The sequence below is a fragment of the Poecile atricapillus genome, chromosome 20 (assembly GCF_030490865.1).
Source record: "Poecile atricapillus isolate bPoeAtr1 chromosome 20, bPoeAtr1.hap1, whole genome shotgun sequence".
Lineage (NCBI taxonomy): Eukaryota > Metazoa > Chordata > Aves > Passeriformes > Paridae > Poecile > Poecile atricapillus.
Window position 1 is genome coordinate 10,525,001 of NC_081268.1, and position 15,298 is coordinate 10,540,298.

A 15,298-nucleotide genomic window follows, 5' to 3' on the forward strand; every position below is an offset into this window, starting at 1 on the left:
ACGGCATTGCACCCTGAGCAGAGCCATCACCTCCAGCCGAGGCACAGCCCCCCTGGCTCCCAGCACAGCCTTTGCTTCCCCAGTGCCGTTATCGTGTTAATGTGGGGCTGTTCAGCATTGCAGAAAAGAAAAGGGGAAAAAAAATCACACTTGATGGCCGATGCGCTGCCGTGAAATAATGTTTGTGTCGTGTATCCTGTCCTACAGGTCTATGCAATATTAGTTAGTCACCCTCCTGCTCCCAACGATCACCTAACACCAACACCTGTATCATACACAGCTGGCTTCTACAGGATCCCTGTCATTGGTCTGACAACACGCATGTCTATATATTCTGATAAGGTAACTGATGCATGCTTCTGCTCTGGTACCTCATACATGTGCTGTAAACCAAGAGTGCCCATCAGGAGGGTTAATGATGTCTGCACTCTGTGTCTGTCTGTCCATCCTCTGCAGCCCAGCCTGCAGCTCTCTCTCTCTCTCTCTCTCTCTCTCTCTCTCTCTCTCCTGAATTCCAGGGTACATAATTTTTTTGCAGCTGCCAGTGTTGACCTACATAGTGCCGGATGATTTCTGCAGTGCTGCTCTGCCAGGCAGGGCAAAGGCACGAGCTGGCTCCTGCTCTCTGTTGACAGCCAGGGGGTCCTGGGGGCCTGGGGAGGGACAGAAGATCCTGTCAGAGCTGTACATTGGGCAGGAGCTCCCTGGGGCTTGGAGATTGTTTGGTTGCATCCACTCCTCTGGGTTTGTGGGGTATTGGTAGGGGAGAGATCAGAAAACCCTGAGGCTTCAGTCTGGTCATTCAGACATTCAGTCTGGTCAGCACTCAAGGCAGGGGTTCAGATTCCTGTGTCTCAGCTGTCCCTGTGGGAACACAGACACTTCCAGGCTGGATGAGGTTCTGCCATGGGCAGGCAGTGCCTGGCCCTCAGCTCACAGCCCATTTGGCAAACACCTAAAGCTTTAGTAACAGCAAAAGGAGGAGCTGAGCAGAGCCAGGCCTTCCAAATGCCATTGCAGGATTTCATCCAGGCACACGAGCTTTGTGGGTGAGATCGAGCCTGCTTCGAAGCACAAATCGGCCTTTGCTTGGAAAATGTGAATATTCAAAAATGTAAATGTTCAGTGCAAAAATAGTCACTCCACCTACATGCTAAATGAAGTCAAATTTCAGGAGGAGGAGCAGAGGCTCCCGAAGAGGCAGCAGAGCACTGCTTGGCTGGAGGAGCAGCAGGGTTTGGCTGCTCCCAGCAGGGAGGTCAGCAAAGCCAGAGCAGGGCAGTGGTGGTGACGGTGGCTGCCAGGGCTGGGGACCTGCACACCCTGGCAGGGTCCCACCAGGCACGGCTGTAGATGGAAAGGGATGGCAGCAGAGCTGGCAGCAAGTGTGCAGGGGGGATTTGCTTTTTGCTGCTCTGGGGAGGAGATAGATCTGACAGGAATGTCCCTGGGAGGGTCCTTGTCACAGAGCCCACGATGGCAGGGAGAGGGGACCCTGCTCCTCATCTCTGCTCCATCTCTGCAGGGCTGTGCCCAGCAAAGCAGCTGCTGCTGCCCACAGCCCATCTGTGCTGTCCTGCCTCGGGCTGTCCTGCAGTGCTCACCCCGAGGGGCTGGCTCTGTCCTCTGCTTCTGCCAGTCTTGTCCTTTTTAAAACACATTTTCTGCAAAGCAGCGTCACAAATCCCACCTGGCTCACTCGGGGCTGGAGGAGAGACCCGTGGCTGCAGTGGTGGCCCAGTGTGCTGGCAGGGAGATGCCCTCCCTGGAATATTTGGGGTGTTGAGCAGGTTCAGGGATGTGGGGTACACTTGCCTGGCTGAAACTGGGCGGGGAACCCAGGCTGCCCACCCCAGCACCCCTCAGAGCAGCCCTGCCTGGCTGGCACCGTGCTCAGCCCCCTGCCCACCGGGGCTCTCCGAGGAACAGGGACTGGCAGCAGGACAGGGGGCAAAGGCAGGGACTGGGGAGAGGAGCAGAGGATGTCTGGGCAGTGGAGAGGACAGCAAAGGTGGGAGCGGGGTGGGGGACAGAGGGGTGGAGCTGTGGGATGGGGCAGTGGAAGGTTCTGAACACCCCATGCAGGACAGGCTGGCTCCTGACACTCAGCTGTTCCCTTTTTGGTTTCCAGCTTGCTTTCTTTTTTGTTTTAATTCAGGAAATCATATCTTTCAGCTTAGTTTCTATGGAAACAAGCTTGTAGGATCACTTTGTATGTACGCCCCTAATTGGTTTTGGAGGCATCAGACAATTTGAGTTGGATTTCACCGGGGGCTGAAGTTGGGTTAATTATGATCCTCTCAAGGCTGCCAGGGGGAGGAAAGGTGTGGACCTCGGCAGGGACAGCTTTGCCCAGTACCTTTTGATGCTCTCAGAGCATCTTCAGTCAAGCACAGTGGTCCATGAGCTGTAGCCAGTCTTTCAGCAGAGATACCTGAAGGAAGTGAGTTTTATGCTCACAGTATCCAAGAATTTGTTCCAGAAATAATATTGCAGTCATCAGGCAGAGCACTCTGGCTTGGCCTCCATGTGCATCTTGTGAAATCACGAGCTGTTCCTTCACTGAGAGCCTCACATCAGCCAGCACAGTCCTGCCTGCCCAGGGAGGGGTCTCTGGAATCCCAATCCCCTTGAGTGAGGTCAGCAGGGAACTGGAGGAGAGAGGGAGTCCCAAGGCAAAGGCACCAGAGTAGTTCCCATCACTGTGGTGTCCATTGCTATGCAGAGCCCTCCAGGGAGATCTCCTGGACTGAGCATTGCAAAAATCCCCCTCTGACTTCCCATGCTGGGTCCCTCAGTGCTCCTGTCCCCCCAGGGTCATTGGGGTGTTTATATCTCCTGTGCATCCGCTGGAAAAGACGAGGTGACACTGACAGCTTGGCACCATGGAAAATGTGAGATGACAGAGTGTGAGAGCAGAGCCTGGGGGAATGCAGAGCTCGGGAGGCAGGAGGGACAGACATGTGGGGCTGGGGGGACACCCCGGGTGAGCCCCTCACCACCCCACAGCAGATTATCACAGCAGAGGATCAGGAGATAAATTCATAAATTAAGAGATCTGCTCTGCTGCTGGAAGAGTGGGAAAATGGAGTTTAGACATCCTGGAATTGAAGAGTTTTTCAGTTCCAGCACCTTGCCCTGGCAGTTGAAGTGAGTCTGTCTCTCCAGCCAGGGGATGGCTTTTCCCTCTGGCTCCTGCTGGCAGTGGAACCATTCCAGGCTCTCACAGGGCTTGTTCACCAAAAAGGGGTTTGTGCTCTGGTCTCAGTGGCAGTGGGTGCTCAGCAGGAGCCCTGTCAGGCAGGGTGGGAAGGGACAGCTGGGGACACAAGTGGCTCAGGGTCAGTTCTTCTCCAGTGGCCCCACAGGTCAGGAGAGGCTGCTTGGGGCAGCACAGGGGTGTTTGCCCTGGGACAGGGGAGCACAGCCCCCAGCAGGGCAGCTGGAATGTGCAAGAGCAGACCAGGGTAGAGGACAGATGCTCTGATGGAGCCCCCCCATCCCAGCAGATCCCCACGGGCTCTCAGATTCCAGCTGGGAGCAGGACAGAGCAGCCCCACAGTGGCCCTGCCCCATCCCTCCCTCCCTGCACTGCAGGGAAAGGCAGAGAGGGCACTTTAATCTGAGCTTCCCCTCCTTCTGTCCCCAAAATCCCTCCCTGCACTCGTCTGAGCTATCCCGGTTATCTCAGCTCCCTCCCACAGCCACAGCTGTCGTGTGGGGCAGTGGGCAGGCTCCTTTCCTGGCCAACACTTCTTTCCCATGCCCAGCTGGTGAATTTTACCAAATCTTCAGGAGCTTTGCAGATTGGGATCTCTGTCAATCTCTTTGAAGTTTCCCAGGCGGCTCAGCCAGGGAGTGCATTGCTAGAAGGGGAACTGACCCCACTGCCACAGGTGATGAAGCAAAAGCACATTGGTGCCTTCAGCCTGTAGGAAAAATCTCTCCCCAGCCATGGGCTCTGAGCTGGGGGAGCCCCCGGGCAGACAGAAGTGAAGGAGGTGACAAACCCTTCACTCAGCAGGTCCTGATGTGACACAGGCACTGCCTGCTGGCCCCTGTGGATAAAATCTCCATGCAAAGGCACCCCCAGAGCCCTCCCCGGGCTGGTGCAGGCTGTGCACAGCTCCAGCAGCCCAGCTCCCTGCAGGGATCCTGCACTCCCTTCCTTCCTCACTCCCCCTCCCTCCTGCCTTCTGCAGGTCCAGCTGTGTGTGCACTCTGTGCTTTCACACACACACACACGATCTGCCCAAAGAGCTCCTCTTTGTATCAAATCTTCAATCAAATACCTGCACTTCTCAAGTCCTGACCCCACACTGAATCATCACAGACTGCTTTGGGTTGGAAGGAGCTTTAAATCCCATCCAGTTAAACCAAGTTGCCCCCCAACAACCTTGCAGTATTTTTTTCCTCTTTAAGAAAGAGAAAAAAGGAAGAAAGCCATGATTGGTTTAAACACCATTTTTTGCAAGCTGGTTGGGAAGATAGAAAGTAATTGGATGCAATATATGGAAATTACAGAGTTTTTTTTTCATTTCAAAAAGGGATTGAAAGAATTTTTATAGAATTTTGATGGTTTTAACCTGTGTTTCTCTGATTTCTTTTTTAATGTTGGCTCTTCTGTTATTTTTTCAGCTCTTTTCTCTCTTCTGTTTTTTTTTTTTTTTCCCATTTCCCATTTCCAGTTTCACTTTCCCTGGATTTCCTTAAAGCAATTGAGAATGCTCAGGGATTAAAAATTCAGAATGTTTGGACCCCGCTGGTGTGCCCCTGGCAGTGTGCAGCAGCACCTGGGAATTCCTGGGCATCTCTGCAGGCTCCAGAGAGATCTCGAGCCCTGTGTTGGTTTAACACCATTTTAATCCCCATGGGGGTTTTTCCCAGCCCCAGGGGCCAGTGCTGGTTCAGTGGGGTGAGCTGCTCTCCTGTAGCTGTGATCTTTGTGTCAGTCATACTCTCACAGCCTTGCTGGGGCTCTCCTGGTTTGTTTTCTCCTCTGAATGAATACCCACCCCTCTCCTCAGTGTCTCACACTCAGGAAATGTTCCCAGTGCTGTGGTGGCTTTGCTGTTCCCCATTCCCGTGGTTTGGGCTGGGGCAGGAGCAGGGAGCCCTGGGCAGAGCAGGGAGTTTAAGTTTACATCATTTTCTGCACATTTCGTGGTCTGGTTTGACGTTAGCACCGTGTTGAGTGTGAGGAAGAGGGTTTATTTGCTGTGTCTGTCCCTCCTGTGTGTGTCCATGGGGGACAGGATGCCTTTTCCTTCCCAGTGTGTATCACTTTGGCCTATTCAGGACATTTCTGACCCATTCTGGGTCTGGTCTCTGGATGAGCAGCTCTGGACAAGCCCTTTTTGGTGCAGAGAACCATCTCAGCCTTAGAGGAAGGAATATTATGGTGCTTTATTTTTGTCCTCTCCAGTTCTGGCTCCTGCCTGCCTCCAGCACGTAGCTGGGCTGTCAAGGAGGGTCCATGCTGAGCATGAGCACTTTCACTTCCTAATATTTGACTCTAGGGCTTTTTGGACAAGCTGCATTTGTTTGAAAGCTCTCTGCCAGCTCCAGCTTTTGGTCTGATTGCTCCCCTAAGAGCGTTGTACTTAATTAGGCTGGAATTGCTATTGCACAATCAGCCAACCATAACGATGCCTTTAACCGAATCAGAGAGGTTTAAATCAGGCTGGGGCACGGCTCCAGAGCTGCCTCCTCTGCCTGCTGCTGCTGCAGAACAGGCTGACCTAGAAACAGCCAGGGACCGTGTTATAAAACTGCCTTTCTGAACTTCTCCCATGGCAAATGACGAGCACACAGCTGCCTGTACCTGCCTCTTGCTTTCTGGAAGGGAATCCTTCTGCTTTTTGATGTCCATAAAAGAATTAATTGTTTAATTAATAATGGTAATTATTGAAAAGGTCAGGAGGCAAGGCTATATTTGCACTGGACACCGCTGGTCATTCATGGCTCGACAGGCCTCTCTTCTCTGTGCATTTATGGAGAGGAAGCAGAAGCCCCTCTTTGCTCTGCTTTAACCACAGAGAGGTACAGACTCAAACCCAGGCTTTGCTTCCCAGCCAGAAGGAAGGCTGCAGGTCCCAGGGGTTAGCTCGAGGTGTGCACCCCAAAATGGCTTTGTGATCCCAGCCCTGTCCCTGCAAACGTGGCTGACACCCCCACAGTGTGTGTTGAGCTCTTGTTCTCCCTTGCAGAGCATCCACCTGTCCTTTTTGCGCACGGTCCCACCTTACTCTCACCAGGCCAACGTCTGGTTTGAGATGATGAGAGTCTTCAACTGGAACCACGTCATTCTGATAGTCAGCGACGACCACGAGGGTCGTGCTGCACAAAAGAAGCTGGAGACCCTCCTGGAGGAGAAAGAGTCCAAGGTCAGTTCCTGAACATTGTCTTGTAGCTTTGTTTAAGCAACAACAACAAAACTAGAAGTCTTGGGCTGTTGTATGTATGTAGATTTCTGTATGTAAAACACCTTTTCTTTCCATTGTAACATGGCTAACATGCTTAAAGCATCAACAGTGTCTGACTAGTACCTGACAGAACTTTGTACTTTATTCATTTCACTTGCTTTGCCATGGTCAAAATCTCCTACATGTAAATCGACTACAAAATGAAGGGAAGGATAACCTGGAGCTCTGCAAATGCCTTGCCCAAGTTTCCCACCCAAGGAGAGGACCAGTCTTAGGGAAGCAGCTGCCCCCCTGCAGCCACCCCGGGGCCAGGCAGAGCCAGCAGTGCCAAAGCCACCCCGAAAAGCAGCTCTGAATTGGCTCCTGGGGCTCAGCTTAGTGCTTAGGAGGGGCAGGGCAGGGCTGGAGTGACCCTCTCGGTAGAGCCCGTTCCCATCTCCATCCAAGCACATGCCAAACGCTGCTTGCCCAGCACCCCATGCTGTCACAGGGTGGGACAGGGACCTTGCACCGGCTCTCAGGGCCAGCAGCAGCAGGGAGGGAGGCAGGGCAGGGCCCCGAGGCACAGGAGGACAGAGCACAGAGGAGAGAAAGTGAACAAGTGTTCAAGACAAGCAGAGAAGGAGAGCACAGGAAGCTGTTTGGCTGCAATCTGCAAGGCAAGGAACCACCTCCTGTCCTGTGGGGTGGAGTCCCAGCACGTCCTCGCTCCTGGGCAGGGTGAGGTCCCCTGAGTCCGAGTTCATCCAAGCCTCCAGCAGCATCAGCGCAGGCACCCATTCGGGGATGTTCCCTCCCGGATCACAGCCAGGGACCCCAACCTGATTTTTCCAGCCCCACCTGCAGCTGCTGGGCCTTCGGCAGTCTCAGCTCTTGAGGAGACGTGGCCATAGATTCTTCTTGTGGTTGGAGCTGGTGGCTGAGCTGAGAGATGGGACCCTGTGACTGCTCTTTGTCACCCTCCTGGAGGAAAAGCTGCTGCAGGGGTGCAGGCTGGCACAAGCCACACTGACCTGCAGACTCCTGATTTTGGCAGTGATTTTTAAGAAGTTCCATCCTTGCTGCATCTCAGGCTGTCACAAGGCACTGATGTTCCACAGAGGGACCCTCCTGCCTCCAAAGGCAGCTCCCCACTGGGTGACAGCAGGACGGTGTTTTCCTCCAAAGCCTCTTCCTGCACAAAGCCCTTCATCCAGGGAGAGCCACTGTCAGTCCCTCATCCCTCCTCTTGAATTGCACTTTCTGTTTTCCTGTAGCTCCTGTGCATCCCATTTTGCTGTTCCCTCTCGTGCCTCAGCTCCTGTTTGCCCCATGTGGTGCTCCCAGGCACAGGGTGCATTTCTTCTTCAGCCTGTCCACCCTGCAGGAAAGCCTGTGAGATCTGGAGCTTGAAATCTGGGGAGGGAGGGTCTGTCCTCAGACCTTCCCCGTATTTGCACTGCATCTACTGCATGTCTTGGTGTTCTCTGGCAGCCCCTGGGCTGCTGCAGATGCTGGGGCCACTCTCCAGCCTGGGGCACCTGTTCTGCCTTGTCTTCTCCCTGGGGTGTGCCACTGCTTCTTGTTTCTGTTTCCTTTGAGGAAAGGTCAGGCAGACTGGTCTGACTGGTTCTGCAGGTGGCAAATACCCCACTGGGGCTTTCCTGTCCTCCTCCACCTCTTCCTCCAGTCTCTTTTCTGATCACTGATGTGCTGACTCTTTCCATGCCATCAAGGTGTACCATGGGCTCCTCCCCAGCCTCTGCAAGGGCAGCCTGTGCCCCGGGGATGGAGCAGGCAGGATTGCTGATCTCAACCTCTTCAAGGCTCAGATCACAGCCCCTGAGGACCTGGAGGACCTGCTCAGGCTCAGAGACTCCCCTGCCCACCTGAGCTCTTGTTTTGGGGCATGGCTTTGCCCCAGGGTCAGTGCCAGCCCCGTGTGCGGTGCAGGCACCACTGCAGCTGCAGCAGCACCCCGAGCTCAGCGCTCAGGCTGTGCTGGCCAGCCCTGGAGCTGCTGCTCCACCCAGCCCTGCTCTGCTCCTTCATGGGCTTCCTGGGGCTCGAAGGGGGTGCTGGACACGGTGAAAGCAGAGCTGGCAGGTCCTGCTGTGCTCCCTGCCTTTCTCTGGGACAGTGCTGCTCTTTGTGACCATTTCTGGAGTGAGTGCAGGAGCACACGGTGGAAAGGGAAATTCTGATTTGTTGGTCCCTGTGTGAAATGAGAGGATCAGAGAAGGGCTGCAGGACCACATGGAGAAATGGGAAAAAGAGGATTATTAGTGTAGTTACAGGACTAGTGACAGGGAGAGGTGACCAGCTGACCAGCCTGGCCCAAGGTGCCAGCACATCCCAGGAATCAATCCCTGGCTGGAGGCTGCAGCATGGATGACCGAGTTTTTGGCTGCACTGACAGTGCCTGGGGAGAAGTGACCAGTGTTGCCTGACTGGAGAACATTCCTGCTGTATCTCTGGTCTCTTTGTAGCAGTCATTAACTCCAGGCTCACTGCAGGCCCAGCAGAAGCCACTAAGAAGCCACTGCAGAAATCCTTGCTGTGGGAGTCATCAGAAATGAAGGCAGACCTGGGCTCCAAGCAGATTTTGCCTCTTCAGATACTTTCCCTTGCCAGGACTCAATTTCTTTGAGTAATGAAAAACATTTTGGGCTGCATCCAAGGGGAAGAAAGAAAAGATCTCAGACTGCATGGAAAGGAGACCTGGCAAGATGTCCTGCCAAAGACTGGCCTGAATGCTCAGGAAGAGGCAAGTTAATTGGTTTGGAAAGCAAGATGAAGAGAAATCTGTCTGTCTGAGGAACAACCTGGGAACATGGAGCCCTGTGCCCTGGGGGTGCAAAGGGTTGGGTTCCTGGCAGGGATCCATTGCCATCAGGCTCTGGAAAAATGGAGATGAGGGTAGAGCTGAGTCCCACACCCCACGTACACAGATCAGGGACGCTCAGCTGGGGCAGGGTCAAGGAGAAGATGGCAGACTGTGTCCCACCAGCACCTGCCAAGCCATCTCCTGAAGGCACTGTCAGGTTGCTGTTGGTGTCCTGGCCGCAGGGGCTGCTCCAGGAAGGTTCTGGGGCTCTGAGCAGAGGCTGGGGACCCTCAGCACGCTGCCTGCCCCACAGCAAAGCTCCAGCACTGGGTGCCCTGCCCTGGGCTCCTCTGGGGCCGAGCAGCACTGGCAGCTGAGGCTGCAGAGCAGGGCAGGAGCAGGATCTCTGCTCCAGTCCCATCTCCAGGGGGTCAGCACACACCCCCAGCCCCACGGGCACGCTCCAGGCAGAACAGCGAGCAGGGAGCCCCCCTAGCCGTGCTTAGGGCCAGCTTATGGCACCCTGCTGCCAGGGCCACTGTGTGCCACAGAGCCAGCTGTGCCCTGACCCTCCCCAGGGTCACCATGTGCCACAGAGCCAGCAGTGCCCTGGCCCTCCCCAGGGCCACCATGTGCCACAGAGCCATCAGTGCCCTGGCCCTCCCCAGGGTCACCATGTGCCACAGAGCCAGCAGTGCCCTGGCCTTCCCCAGGGCCACCATGTGCCACAGAGCCATCAGTGCCCTGGCCCTCCCCAGAGCCACCCGTGTGCCACAGAGCCAGCAGTGCCCTGGCCCTCCCCAGAGCCACCATGTGCCACAGAGCCATCAGTGCCCTGGCCCTCCCCAGGGTCACCATGTGCCACAGAGCCATCAGTGCCCTGGCCCTCCCCAGGGACCACCATGTGCCACAGAGCCATCAATGCCCTGGCCCTCCACAGGGTCACCATGTGCCACAGAGCCATCAGTGCCCTGGCCCTCCCAGGGCCACCATGTGCCACAGAGCCATCAGTGCCCTGGCCCTCCCCAGGGTCACCATGTGCCACAGAGCCATCAGTGCCCTGGCCCTCCCAGGGTCACCATGTGCCACAGAGCCATCAGTGCCCTGGCCCTCCCCAGGGTCACCATGTGCCACAGAGCCATCAGTGCCCTGGCCCTCCCCAGGGTCACCATGTGCCACAGAGCCATCAGTGCCCTGGCCCTCCCCAGGGTCACCATGTGCCACAGAGCCATCAGTGCCCTGGCCCTCCCCAGAGCCACCCGTGTGCCACAGAGCCATCAGTGCCCTGGCCCTCCCAGGGCCACCATGTGCCACAGAGCCATCAGTGCCCTGGCCCTCCCAGGGACCAGGTAACAGCTGCAGTTTCATCCCATGTTCACCATTGCTCCATATCGCCACGCTTTGAGCCAACACGGGACCTAGAGAACTTTATCTTTCTCTTTTGGATGTCAACAGAGCTGAAAAAGCTGCTCCCTCCTTTCAGGGGGTGAGAGGTTCAGCTGAGACACCTGACTTTGTGTGGACAGGATTGTAATTCTGATAGTGACACTAGTAATGCTAATACTCTTAACTGTAACAGTTTGTCTTTATCCAGCACTTTCCGTACACAACATTTTGTCCTTTACTTCCACAGTAATTCCATGGAAACCCAACCACTTAGGCCCTTAGATTGTTTCTGAGCTTAAGACAAAAATTCCTTGCTGAAGAATTCCCCAGTCCCTCAAGGGAAAATGCAACTGCATCACACCAGCTGTGCCACTCAGGCTTTGCTCTCAGATTGCTCCGTGACTCCCGGGAGAGCTGAGGCACAATCTCTCCTGACAGTGGTTTTTGCGAGCTCCAGCGTTATAGAGACCCTTTAGCAAACAGTGGAGGAGGAGGTGGATGTTGGATTGCTTTACTACACGTCATTTTCAACTGTTTATAATATTCTTCTGTGTCTACATATTTTCTCTGTGCACATTATTCATCAGAGTAAAAAAAGGAACTATGAAAACCTCGACCAACTTTCCTATGACAACAAGCGAGGACCCAAGGTATATATGCATGGAAATGCACGCCGCCCACCAACCTAACTAGCAAATGAAAAATAGCCACAGCCAACAGAAAAATAAAAAAGAAAAAAAAAAAAAAAAGAGAGAAAGAGAAAAAAAGAAAAGAAAAGAAAAGAAAGAAAAAAAAAAATATATCCATGACTATGTCTCTTGGTAGCACGTTTTTATGTTGAGATAGTTTGGTTTGGACTTGAGAATGGAAACTTAGCCAGCTGACCCTGGAAGGATTTCTTTTTGAAACATGCATGTGAACCAGTAATTAACTTGCAAGTTCTTTTTTTTTTTTTTTTTTTTGAAAAGTTGAACCAACCCCCTTTCCTCCCCAAAGGAAACGGTTCCTTGGTGTAAGTTGCTCACTTTGATTCCCAAAGGTTAACCCTGTGCAATATGTTTTTTTCATTTCCCATGTTTTTGAAAAACAACACTCGTTTGAGTTTTCAATTGCATTTCAAAGCCTTTTTCTCTTTCCTGTACAATGCACGCCTCTTTTTGGGTCTTGATTGACTTCAGTTTGCATGCACAGTGCAAAAAAAAAAATTAAAAAATTAAACAACCAAAAAACCAAAACCTTAAAAGAGAAAGGAAGGAAGGAAAGAAAGAAAAGAAAGAAAGAAAAGAAAAAGAAAAAAAAAATAACTATAACCAACCTTATTTAGCAGACTTTTGTGCAGTTTAATGAATTCTCTTGACCCTTTTCTAGATAGCATGGCTCTCACCACCAGTCCTGGGGCTCACTCACTAACCAGCTTTGCTCACACTAATCACAGGCTGAGAAAGTGCTTCAGTTTGACCCTGGAACCAAAAATGTGACATCGCTGCTGCTGGAGGCGAAGGAGCTGGAAGCCAGGGTCATCATCCTCTCTGCCAGGTGAGGCCCCTTCCCCTCCCCGCTCCGATTTCCTCTCTTGCAGCGCTGCCAGCACTGGGGGCACCGTGATTTGGGGTCTGACAGCTCCTGAGAGAAACTAACCCCGTCCTCGGGGCTGGGGGTGCTGGGGGTGATGAGGGTGCTGGGGGTGATGAGGGTGATGAGGATGATGAGGATGATGAGGATGATGAGGATGATGAGGGTGCTGGGGGTGATGAGGATGATGAGGATGATGAGGATGATGAGGATGATGAGGATGCTGAGGATGATGAGGATGATGAGGGTGCTGAAGGTGCTGAGGATGCTGAGGATGATGAGGATGCTGAGGATGATGAGGATGCTGAGGATGATGAGGGTGCTGAGGATGCTGAGGATGATGAGGGTGCTGAGGGTGATGAGGGTGATGAAGATGATGAGGATGATGAGGGTGCTGAGGATGATGAGGATGATGAGGGTGCTGAAGGTGCTGAGGATGCTGAGGATGATGAGGATGATGAGGATGATGATGGTGCTGAGGATGCTGAGGATGCTGAGGATGATGAAGCCATGATGTCTGCTGGCCAGGCAGACACAGTTCCTGGCAGGGCTGGCTGTGCTGCAGAAGCAGCTGTGCTTACAGACGCTGTGTCCTGGCCCGGCTGGGAGCGAGGGGAGCGTGGTGGCCCCGTGGCTATGGCACAGTGTAGGGGTGCTGGGGAGCGTGGTGGCCCCGTGGCCACAGCACACTGTCCAGGTGTGTGGATGCTGGGGAGCGTGGTGGCCCCGTGGCCACAGCACACTGTCCAGGTGTGTGGATGCTGGGGAGCGTGGTGGCCCCGTGGCCACAGCACAGTGTGCGGGTGCTGGGGAGCGTGGTGGCCCCGTGGCCACAGCACACTGTCCAGGTGTGTGGGTGCTGCGGAGCGTGGTGGCCCCATGGCCACAGCACACTGTCCAGGTGTGTGGGTGCTGGGGAGCGTGGTGGCCCCATGGCTATAGCACACTGTCCAGGTGTGCGGGTGCTGGGGAGCGTGGTGGCCCCGTGGCTATAGCACAGTGTGCGGGTGCTGGGGAGCGTGGTGGCCCCGTGGCCACAGCACAGTGTGTGGGTGCTGGGGAGCGTGGTGGCCCCATGGCTACAGTACACTGTCCAGGTGTGCGGGTGCTCGGCAGCGCTGGCACCTGCAGCACCAGGCCAGGCGGACAGTGAGGTTCCCATGGCATGCGGGATTCAGGCAGTGCCCAGCAGGCAGGGTCACCCGGGCTGGTGTCCTGCCTGGCACCGCCACCCCCTTGGCGTGTGACAGCGGGGCCAGCCGGGGCCACACGGGCGCTGCCTTGGTGTCTTTGCAGCGAGGATGACGCGGCCACGGTGTACAGATCAGCGGCCATGCTCAACATGACGGGCTCGGGCTACGTGTGGCTGGTGGGGGAGCGGGAGATCTCGGGCAATGCCCTGCGCTACGCCCCGGACGGTAGGAGCTGGGGGAACCGGGGGAGCCGGGAGGAGCCCAGGGGAGCCGGGATGAGCGGTCCCTGTCCTCCCCGGCAGCTCCCGAGCTGGGGGAACCGGGGGAGCCGGGAGGAGCGGTCCCTGTCCTGCCCGGCACCTCCGGAGCTGGGGGAACCGGGCCCGGGGAACGGGGATCGGGGGGATCGGGGGGATCGGGGGCTCCTGCCCTCCCCGGCAGCTCCGGAGCTGAGAGAACCGGGCCTGGGGAACCGGGGGAGCCCAGGGGAGTCGGGATGAGCGGTCCCTGCCCTCCCCGGCACCTCCCGAGCTGAGGGAGCCGGGATGAGCCGGGATGAGCCGGGATGAGCGGTCCCTGCCCTCCCCGGCACCGCTCGGGCTGTGGGACAGCGGTGCCCTGCTGGTCCCGAACGGAGGCTCCCGCACCCCCCGCTCCCTTCTGGGCTTGGGCACTCGGCCTTGGCCTCGCTGCCGCCCCAAATCCGTGTCCGAGCCGCCTGTCCCCCGGGGAATGGGGGCCGGGGCAGGGCTGCGGAGGCTCGGGCAGCTCCCCGCCGCACCCAGGGGATGCTCAGCCTTGTGCTCGCTGTCCCAGCAATGCCGACCCCTCCCCTCTGCCCTCGGCAGGAGTGATCGGCCTGCAGCTCATCAATGGCAAGAACGAGTCAGCCCACATCAGTGACGCTGTGGCCGTGGTGGCCCAGGCCGTGCATGACCTGTTTGAGAAGGAGAACATCACAGACCCACCGCGGGGCTGCGTGGGCAACACCAACATCTGGAAAACAGGACCCCTCTTTAAGAGGTATTGGGGAAAGGGTCCTGCTGGAGGGAGCAGAGGACCTGGTGGGGGAGAGCTGGAAAAGGTGGGAGCATGTGGAGAAGTGCAGGAGGACATGGCTTTGTTCAGGGCATCTGTCACTAAAGCTTTGGGGCATGTGGCACAGGGCTGCCTGGACTCTCCTGCATGGTTTGGATGTGAGGGCTACATCTCCCCTAGAAAACTCTCCCAGACACAGGCTCAGGCAATGGCACCCAGTTTTTCCAGGCTCTTTAGGCATCATCCTGGTGCCTGGCACCAGTTCAGTCCATGCTACCCTGGGCAATGCTTAGACAGCTGGGATGTGTGGGCAGGTAAGGAGGAAAAGATTCCCTCTAGGAGGAAAAGATTTGGGACCATGGTCTCCTCCAATCTGGAGCTTAATTCCATGGGTGAAAGTGGGAGAGAGGGGGACTTCTGCCAAATCAAGGTAGGGGGACATTTCTGTCCCATTTTATCTTGGTTTCCTGCTGAACATTCCAGGGGCTGTGGCATGGATCCAGCGCTGCAAGCAGGGCTTGGTGGCAAGAGATGTCCATGCATGGGTTGTGCTGTGGATTTGGGACATGCTGTGGATTTGGGACATGCTGTGGATTTGGGACATGCTGTGGATTTGGAGCTGGGGTGTCACAGACAGGAGCATGTGCCTGAGGGGTCCTGCTGCCAGGGCAGGGCGATGGCAGGTCCTGCATGCGCTTCCAGACCCCAATTCCTGCAGCACTGCAGGTGCTGGGGCCACAGGGGCTGGGCCCTGGTGCAGCACTCCCTGCAGATCTGCGTTCTGTTGAGCATGAGAGCTGCAAAGCCTGCAGATTGTTTCAGAGGCATTTCTGGCATCCCCTGCAGTGACAGTCTTTGGCATGAGTGAGTCAAGGCTG

The 15,298-nt window shown here is 55.5% G+C and overlaps 1 protein-coding gene across 4 annotated transcripts in view; it reads left to right on the plus strand.

Moving 5' to 3' along the window:
- The window catches only part of GRIN1 (glutamate ionotropic receptor NMDA type subunit 1), a 39,166-nt gene that overhangs the window by 4,675 nt on the left and 19,193 nt on the right, over nucleotides 1–15,298 (plus strand). For all 4 annotated transcript variants that reach the window (XM_058853903.1, XM_058853905.1, XM_058853906.1 and 1 more), the window contains exons 2-7: nucleotides 208–342; nucleotides 6,210–6,386; nucleotides 11,205–11,267; nucleotides 12,053–12,153; nucleotides 13,486–13,607; nucleotides 14,231–14,405. In XM_058853903.1, coding sequence (XP_058709886.1) covers nucleotides 208–342; nucleotides 6,210–6,386; nucleotides 11,205–11,267; nucleotides 12,053–12,153; nucleotides 13,486–13,607; nucleotides 14,231–14,405 — 773 coding nt within the window. The remainder of the gene's footprint in view (nucleotides 1–207; nucleotides 343–6,209; nucleotides 6,387–11,204; nucleotides 11,268–12,052; nucleotides 12,154–13,485; nucleotides 13,608–14,230; nucleotides 14,406–15,298) is intronic.